This window comes from Folsomia candida, unplaced genomic scaffold, assembly GCF_002217175.1.
Source record: "Folsomia candida strain VU population unplaced genomic scaffold, ASM221717v1 Fcan01_Sc009, whole genome shotgun sequence".
In the NCBI taxonomy this organism is placed as follows: domain Eukaryota; kingdom Metazoa; phylum Arthropoda; class Collembola; order Entomobryomorpha; family Isotomidae; genus Folsomia; species Folsomia candida.
The window spans coordinates 1,687,106-1,696,779 of record NW_019091201.1 but is presented as its reverse complement, the minus strand read 5'-3'; the positions used below and the strand labels follow the sequence as shown (position 1 = coordinate 1,696,779).

General features: G+C 37.3%; 1 protein-coding gene across 4 annotated transcripts in view; it reads right to left on the bottom strand.

The window, feature by feature from the left end:
• Positions 1-1,592: 1,592 nt before the first annotated feature.
• LOC110854372 (afadin) overlaps positions 1,593-9,674 on the bottom strand; it is a 38,504-nt gene continuing 30,422 nt past the window's right edge. For all 4 annotated transcript variants that reach the window (XM_022102800.2, XM_022102802.2, XM_022102801.2 and 1 more), the window contains 10 exons: positions 9,477-9,542; positions 7,270-7,343; positions 7,054-7,172; positions 5,346-5,691; positions 4,362-5,265; positions 4,042-4,272; positions 3,928-3,978; positions 3,453-3,833; positions 3,297-3,378; positions 1,593-3,222 (listed from right to left, as the gene is read on the bottom strand). In XM_022102800.2, coding sequence (XP_021958492.1) covers positions 2,978-3,222; positions 3,297-3,378; positions 3,453-3,833; positions 3,928-3,978; positions 4,042-4,272; positions 4,362-5,265; positions 5,346-5,691; positions 7,054-7,172; positions 7,270-7,343; positions 9,477-9,542 — 2,499 coding nt within the window. In that variant the 3' untranslated portion in view covers positions 1,593-2,977. The remainder of the gene's footprint in view (positions 3,223-3,296; positions 3,379-3,452; positions 3,834-3,927; positions 3,979-4,041; positions 4,273-4,361; positions 5,266-5,345; positions 5,692-7,053; positions 7,173-7,269; positions 7,344-9,476; positions 9,543-9,674) is intronic.

The window sequence follows — 9,674 nt, the reverse complement described above, 5'->3', positions numbered from 1 at the left end:
GCTTATTTGCAAGAGACACTTTATCCCAGATTCAGCAGATAAAACAAAGCCAGTCATTAACGTAACTACAAATTAGACCCGAAGCTTTGAGTAATAACGAGCAATTACCAAAGCGAGGAGTACCATTTACAGTAAATCCTCCTAGTAGTTTTATAAAACTGGATATAATTATTTACTTATTTAGCATCAAACTAAAATAAAGTTGCACATATTCCAAGTTGCTAACAAATGTTTATATTTATATTGCAAAAACTAGACCCAAAATTGCAACTTTTTCATTAATAACAAAGTTTTGAATCGTCCTCATTAATAAAAAAAATCTATCTAAAAAATGTTACCTTCTCATTAATTAAACAAACACAATCCTCCTCATTAATTAAAAATTTCACCCTCCTCATTAAACTTTTACCTTCCTCACGCAAGAAAAAAAACTTGAAAAGAATTGGTCAGGTTTTTTTCCACAAATTCATGCATCCAATATTCAACGTGTTATCTGTATTCTGCGTCTCAACAACCTCTCTCAATTGACTTCCATTAAGCAAGTAATCTCATTTCCAATGTGCGATGTTCCATTCCATAATTCCAAGTCATAATTTTTTTATTAGTGGAAGTAAGTAAATCTCACACAAAAAAACTATTTTGGTGGTCAATAATACACGTTGTGTTTACTTACCTTATGTGACCTTCCTGCATTGACACATATGTAAATATGTAAGTATATATTATATGACATGATTACAGGGTTCGAGTACACCATGATGATGATCATTGATCATCATGAGCATGAGTAAGTTTTTATGGTTTATTTACTTCCTATGGGTGTATTTGGACTCGTCGCATATCTCGTCTGACTGCATTATGGACTTTAATACTTTTGTACTATTAACATTGACTCGAGTCAATGTTGTGTCGTCGCAATTTTCAACAAGTTACTTGTTATGAGAGACAGACAATAATTCCCACGAGGGAGGAAGGATGAAATCTCACATGCTCGCCGTGTTTATGTTTACGTGCTCACCAGCCACTTACTTTTCCTGTAATGACAATTTCATTAATGAGATTGGATCCACTTTCCGGACTTCGAACCCCACGATTAAAGGACGTGCATCCAATTGACCTAAGACCTGTTTTTATTTACGTCCTTTCATTCCATTATTTATATGCTGCTCCCTCCTCCTCGTCCAATGGTGAATTTTACATATGTATAAGTATTTTATTAGCATATACGTTCATTGCCCACCCGACATGATTTACATTACGCTTAATGAATGAGTCTACTTCACGTGCTGATTTGGCTGGCATTTGCAAAATTGTATAATCACGTCGCTTCTGGTGGTGATATTCCATGCAAAATTTCATGTGACTGAGCACTGACAGAAGTGACAGATTTCCATGGACCGATATGATGATGAGAAGGAGGATGAATAATGTATCCACGAGTCTGAAGACATCTTTTTTTAGTTGTAGTAACTTGGTACGGATAACTTTTTGAACTTTCAGTTTCTTGTTCTTCCCTAATTGCAAATTAATTGCATGGAATTGCGTTCCGCACTAAAATCAGTGACAATAAGGATAACTCATTGATTCAACCATTCATTTTTTCATAAAATTTATTACTGGCGAACTGCAAAATTGTCAAGACTTTCTGCACAGCGTACTTTTTTTCAACCTGATAAACAATTCCTCATACACTATGTATACATATTATTAAGAGATTGGATAATATTCTGTGTATCCTGCCATAGTCATAATAGGTTTCGTAATGTATGTAACAACTAAATATTTTTACACAAATAATAAGTCGTTGATAATAATAATTCATATTTGTAACTTGGGTAAAAATATTATTTGTTCTGTTCTTCGTAATCATGTATACATTTAAGTACCTTAATAGTTCAGTATATATGGATTGAATAAGTTGTATATTTGTATTTATTCATGTAGTTCATTAATCTCAATCTCAACCCAATAACAAAATTGGGTACAATATATTTCTCGGATTTAAAAGTTTCCATCCTTTATCTATTAACGAAACATAACGTATGTAAATAAGTAATATATAAATTTCTTCCCTTTCTATGTGTACAAATGCATAATAGTAAATAATAAATCTTTATTTAAACTTAAGTTTGCATGTAATTTCCTTCATACCTATGTAACAAATTGTCAAATAAACATTGTCAAAAATTAGCAGCACGGTTACTGTAAAAATGTTGATTTTGTCAATGAATTAATCGTTAAAAATGGAATGATTTTTATAAGAGTTTGGCATGTCGGTTACAATTGGGAATAAAGAGCATGGATAATTTTTTAGAGAGATTATTAGAAATCTACTGCGCGGTTAGTACATACAATAAATGTCCCTGCAATTTTCTATTGGATTAGTAACGGTTAGGTTAGGTTAATGAGTACAAGAAGAAACGAGAGATTTGTACAAAATTTGTTCGATTTGGAGATTAATACTTCTTAATGTGTACGGGAATGGATTTGTCATGTAGGACAATTTGACTCGTTTCATTATTATCTTACGTACTTCACATCCAAAAATTGCATCATTATATCATCATTGCTTAATATTTATATAGGAAGAGGCAAGAGTCGTGGTGCTTCCATTCTTTCCTCATTTAAGATCCAAAAGTATTTTATATAAAATATTAGGAAACATTCACCAGCACATGTCAATCAGATTTATAGCTTGCGTTGATTGATTGGCTGATACACGTAAAATTCAAAAGGATGATATGAGGCACATACACTTTCACTAACAAATTAAGTATTTCTTCACTATTAAAATAAAAATGTCTTCTCATTACCTTGCAGTTTGCACGCATGTATAATAGATGTCTGTTTATTTGTCTGTATAAATAAAATTTTCCTAAACTACTTCGCCTGCTAACTCAGAGCACAGGAAAAGTTTGAGATGAGAGAGAGATAACAATAATAATGATATTATTGAGAAAGGAAAAGTACTAGAAATCTAATTATTTCCACCTGCAGTAGTAGGAGTACCAGGTGGAACGGTTTCTATTTCCCTCTGGGCTTTAGAAACTTTAACTTTATCCTTTGGAGTTTCCACTTCTCCAGTTTCCATTGCAAACATTTTCATTTTTTCTTTAAATGACAATTTTTCAGGCTTGGGGGTTGAGGCTGGTTGTTTCTGCTGTTGTTCGGCGAGCCGTCGCATCCTTGGGTCCTTGTAAACTTCTTGTGCACCAATAACGCCTGCAAAACATGAGAAAATAATTAAAATCAAATTTATCCAGACAATTTGGGACTCGTTGCCTAAAATGCCATACCAGGCGTGCTTCCGGTTGTGGGCGTTACGGCATCGGGACTTCGAGGACTGGCGAGCATGGCTGTTGCTTCCGTGAAAAATTTCTGAAAATATTTAATAGAATGAAATCAGTAAATGTAACCACTTAAAATATTTAGTTTGTGATTATGGTATTTACATTAGGATCCTCCCGAACTTTCCCCACCATTTCATCTTGTTCTGGTGGTGTTGGTGGAGGCTCATTAGTGGCAACGGTTTCATTGAATGAGACTGTTTTCTTGTCAGACCTGGGACGAGGAGAAGTCTGAGGAGGGGAGATTTTGTCGGGAGAGTTTGAAAGTGGGGGTGGCCTGTAGAGAGTGGGTGGAGGGGACTTTGGCAAGGGTGGAGCTGCTGCAGTGGTAGGACTTAGATGATAATGTTGGGGCTGTTGTTGATGGTTCTCCATAGGATAAGGATTAGAAACAGGAGAACCCAATTGTTTCGGGGGGTAGGAAGTTCTATACGGGGACTGATATGGGAAGCTGTGTTGCTGCATTTGACGCTTAAGCTCTTCTTCCTGTAGGAATAGAAAGTGATACACAAAGTCAGCTTGGTTAAATTCAAAATAATTATTGGTATACAATTTTTTTCTGAAATTGGGCTGGGCTTACCCTTCGTTTGGATGCTTCTCTAATTAATCGTTCTTCTGCAGCTTGTGCAGCCTATATTGAATAAGATTAAATTTTTAAGATATTTAGATTTGATTATAAGTAAAGTATTTTTACCTCAAGCTCCATTTTCTTCTTTTTCATTTCCTCAATCTTCCGGGATCGTTCTTCCTCCGCGTGATCCAACCTTCCACCACCATTCGTTGAAGTGATCCTCGTCTTGTCGAGATCTTCTTGTAATCTTCTAATCATGGCTTTTCGTTCGTTCGTCTCTTCCTCCTCCTCCTCGTTCTCTCCCTCGTCATCCTTCCTGATTTCCTCTGCTGCCCTGCGTTGAAACTCTCGTTCCTAAAAGACAATTAACATACAAGTTAAAAACTTGATGAATAAACGTAAAAATAAAATTCATATTAGAATAAAATACATCATTATCATACCAATTTCAAAGCTCGTAACTGTTCATCTTGCGACGGCGATCGATTAAGTAAGCTCTCTAATTCTGCGATTTGCTGATCTCTCCAGTATTTTGCTGCCTCCTTTTTCCTCCCAGCTTCCACCTCTTTGGCTTCTCTTTCCCAAGGGTTTGCCGGATTCAACGGACTCTTAGGAATGTGTCCATTATTTAAATATGACCCTCTTGGAATTTCTCCTGCACTGGCAGAAAATTGGGTCTGATGATGTATTACGCCACCAGGAGACATGTCACCCCCCAGATCACCAGGTCTGAAAGGTTTGGGAGCTGGTGGGGGGCCACTACTGGATAGCGGTCTCTGACCATGACCAGGGTGCATTGGACGTTGTTGTGGTTGTGAGGGACCATATCTTGATAAGTAGTTTTGTTGTTGGACTTGTTTGTTCAGCATGATTGCATTCCGCTCTTCCCTTCTTCTTAGTTCGTCCTGCATCTCCAACATTTTTGCTTCCTGTCTTAATAAATCTCTATTAACTCCTTGCTGAGGATGATGTTGTTGTTGTTGTTGCGCACGAGCCCAATTTAGATTGCCTGGCACGGACGTATTCAGATTTGGTGGTGGTGGTCTTGGACCAGGGTAATTGCTGGGACCATTACTACCAGGATAGTATTGTCCGGGCATAGGTTGATGTTGGCCTATAGGACTTCGAAACCCGGAGGATGCAGAGGAAGAAATATTGCCGGTAGAATTACTATATGGGATATAAGTTCGGACTGGCACATTAGCTGGGTGCGTGGGGGCTGGGGGAGGATAAAATCCCACATTCTGATAAAATCTCTCTGGTTCTTCAGATTGCTGGTGAAGAGCAGGAGTCGAGGGTTGTTTGTGAACCATGTCCGGTCTTGGGTCTAAGAGGCTCTGAATTGATCTGTAATAATAATAAGAATTGAGTACACATTTTTGAATTAAAGACTACAATGAGCATATCTGGTTTTAATCTATATTTACCTAGATCTCGGATGGTGAGAGTCATGGCTATTTATCCCTGGCATCATGCCACCTTTTGACGAAGATGGATGCATTGTCATCGACGCGGAGGGATAATGCTGAGCGTAAGATCGTTGTTGGTCATTATGATGAGCTCCGTACGGCGCACTTCCACCATGTCCAGGAGATCTGACCATTGGCTGGACAGTATTGGGGACATCACTATTCAAGGCTGGGACTGATTTAGAAGCCTGAATTCTTTGTTGGTTTAGTGGATGTCCGGGTGGCAAGTGACCGGAGGGATCTGTAAACTCTACTTTTGATGGAAGATCCCTTTCACTCATTCGACGGGATGCGTTAAATCCACCTAGAGAAATTAGATTAGATTTTAGTACAATGTTTCATAATTGATCACATGTGCTAACAATTAAGCTGAAATTATAAAATAAAAGCTCATGCAAAATAAATTTAGATACATATGTAAAGTATTTGTTAAGTAAATATAATGTCATGTCATGCAAGCATATGTAAAAATTATATGTAAGTTAATTGTTAGATTCTCCTAAAATAAAATTAAAATTAAGCCATGTACAAAAATAAAGGCGAGATTTCGTTCAACTCAAAAGCAGGCAAAACGTATTGTTGCAGTAATTCCAGAAGTGTATCTAGAAGAATAAATATTGAACCAAAAAATATTCCAAATTCCCATTCCAACAAAAAATCTGAAAATAACGGTGACGGTGTGGCAAAAAATTGCTTGCTTTACTGGACTCGAAATGTAACAAGAACTCACAAGGGGACCCATCAGAAGAACTATTATTAGTAGTGTCTCCTCCATAGTAGTATTTATTTGAATCAAGAAATTTCATTAGTCTGGAAGAACCCACAACTTTTGGAACGCCGAGACATGATTCACTCAGCCCTTTTCTACTCAGGGCTTCAAAAGACTTCCAACGAGCGAGTGAACTATCGCTTTGAGAGGGTCGGATAGTTGTGTAAGGTCCACTATTGACACTGAGAAATCCTGACATCTCCGTCTCTGACATGACACCCCCAGGGACGCCGCCGACACCACCACCACCACCAACGGCATAACCCACACTCTCAGAGTAGATAGAGCTCCAGTAGCTGGAATCTACAAGGTCCTCCTCAATCTCATTAATGTCCTCCACATCAGAAGTAGTTTTATCCTTATCAAAATTTTGGTTGTAGGTGGACAGTTTAGTATTGTTATTAGGTTTGGTGGTGCAAGAAGAAGAAGAAGACGGTGAAGGTTCAGTATTACTCGAGGTAATTGAGTGATCTCCTCCTCCAGTTTCGATATCGGCAGCAGCAGCAGAATCCATCAGGGGCTTGTGGAATACAGGGGGCACGCGAGATCCTTTGCAATTAGTAATGTTACTCGTAGCAGAAGCAGTTATGGGATTTGGGGGCAAGGTTAGAAGCTGATTGTCAATGCACCGCAGAGCGTCTTGTTTGCGGATGTTGAGATTAGAGTTATTCACAACGTGTTGTCGTTGTACTTCGAAATATTTGGTGGGAAGCGGTGGTGGCATTAGTAGATTCTTATTAGGATGAATTAACGTGTCTACTAGCTCGCTTTTGTCTAATGTGACATTGTTAATATTCCGACCAGTCCGATCATCGTCGTCATCACTGTCGTCCGAACTGGCTTCGTCATCACCATCATCTAGTACATTTATGTCGACGATTTTGCCGACGCCCTTACCTCGTGAGATTTCTGGGGATGGCTGATTCAGCATGGACGCAATTCCTTGATATACAGCGGCTTGCTTGGCTACTTCCAGGGTGACTATTGGACCTGTTCTCACCAAGTACTTTGCAGCTCTAAATTAAATATCGGAAGGTCATTTACATAATTTAAGTCAATCATTTTTTTTAATTTAGGAAAAAATAATTATTCTTAGATTGATTTTGCACTCACTCTTCCTGCGAAATTCCGACAAGGCTTTGACCATCCACGCTTAAAAGTTGGTCTCCAGTTGCTAATCGCCCGTCCTGAAAGGTAGAAAATTGGTCATTAATTTCATAACCAAAAAGCCCCCTCGTGTTCAAATGCCTCATTTATTTTTTTGAAGTGAGCTGTGAATTTTCTTAAATTTTACCAGTTTTCAATTTTCCCTAAATTAATTTTAAATTGAACTCGACTTCCATGCAAGGAGCACATACATACATAGTTTGCATGAGAATTTGGTTGGAGGAGAGAAGAACCATAACATATTGTTACAACCATGTTTAAAATTAGCTCGTAACACGCGATGACATCAAAGCTGTCATTAAAAATTGCGATAAAGTCAAGTCAAGATCTGAGAACATGACATATTTCTCCCGAATTCTACACCCACTCAGAGTCTAACCCCGACGTACAAGCCTACTTAAATTGCTCACCAAATTCTAAGAACGCTGCATGACCATATACCACGCCACTTTATTTGTAGTCGGTTCTTTTATGCCGAAATTTCGTATGTACATACTACAGTAAAAGGTAAAGCTTCATTCGGAAGGAGGAGATGTCACATTTATAACGACGGGAGTGAGTGGTTTCCCACAAGGAAGGTCTCCACTCACGACATGACGACATTCTATATTCACACGGGGTAATTTCACACTGGACAACAACAAGTACTTAATGTAATCTAATGTGCCATGAAATGCATGTCTTTATATTCTCCGAATATCTACTTAAGCTCAACATAAAATGGGTTCATCCTCCGTGAATTTCTTGTCCGTACATATGCATACATACTCGATTGCATACTACATAAGCTACACGGGTCAATTCATTTTGCGTCATAATTCTGTTGCTTATAATATTAGAATAGAATAGATTGATGATACAAAAGTCAAAGGCCTTCTTGCCCGTGTGTCGGTCGGTCGGTGCGTGGAGAAAATACCGTACAGAAAGGTTTATCGATTTGGTCGGAACTTTATTAATTCACAGCTTGATATTGTTGCTACATAAAGTGGGTTGAAATTGGAGAAGCCAATAATATTTCCCAGATTTGCCTTCGTTATTTAACCTATTGAACGATTTAACAAATATAATGTAATAATTAATGAATACTTGATCAAATAAGGCAATTTTCAGGAAACTACGTAGATATTAAAGGAAAGGTCCATTTCATTAAAAAGTCAGCCAGCAAATATCAACTATCTCTCAGAGGAACGATTACCTAAATATCATAGGAAAGGTTGCAAATGTCATCCGTGCCGGAGCAGGGTCTTATTATAAGGGTATAAAAAAGCACTCTTCTAAATATTAAGACGATTATTATTTTCTCAAGCTAGTAAAAAGTGGGATGGGCCGGATGACGAAAAGTTTCAAGTTTTTCGAAAGGATAATGCAACTTTACAAAGGAGGGCCACGCTTGGCTGAATCCGGTGTGTGTTTTGATGCATGTAAAATAAACTTCATTTTATTACCAAAACCAAAAACTGTTCCCTCGGCTGACTAAAAATCAAACCTTTTGCTGTACTTGTTCAATATTAGTATGCAATGCAACGTGAATTTTATTCCCTGTTAATAATGCTTCTATTCGTCTGGAAAAAAGGTTTAAATTAGTAATAATCCGTGAACTGATTGACGGATGACGTGATACATAAATATTACCACAAGTTTTTTTTAAATTCGGGTGAATTATCAATCGTTTCATGCTTGCGCAATTATTATACTTGAAGTGAGTTAGTTATGTGCTGTGCGAATGGAGCTAAACTCACGAGAAACCCTAGTCTCAGCACAAGGTACTTCAGGAGGCCGTAGGTTTAAGCTCCACCCGCACAGTACATAACTCGTTCACTTTATGTATAGCAAGGTGTAAAAGAGTTGTTAAACTTTCAAGTTCATGAATTGCATAATGATTATTTTTAAATCCATATAACGTAGTCGGTTAATAAATGCTACAAATTTTATCGAGTATACAGGAATTCGAGCAACTGATGATGTACTAAATATGTAAGTATTATAGGGAGCAAGAGATGCATGAAATGAATTTAATTTTTAATTTAATCCACGAACAGCAATGAACTTGCATGAATTTCATTGTTGAAACTTATAATCTTATCATCTCATCATCAACATAGAGTTCAATGTTTATCTAAATATAATAAATTTTATAAAAAACGTTCAATTACCATATCTGCAGATCCATTTGAAACAACTGACTTGATGTAAATCCCCAGCTTTTCTTGACCGGCGGCCTGAAATAATCATAAAAGAGAAAAATGTAATTAATTTATTATTTAATATATACTTCGCGAGAATTATGAATATGAATAATAAATAATAAGAGAAATTAGGGTGTGTGAGATTGATGTTATTCCGCATGACGG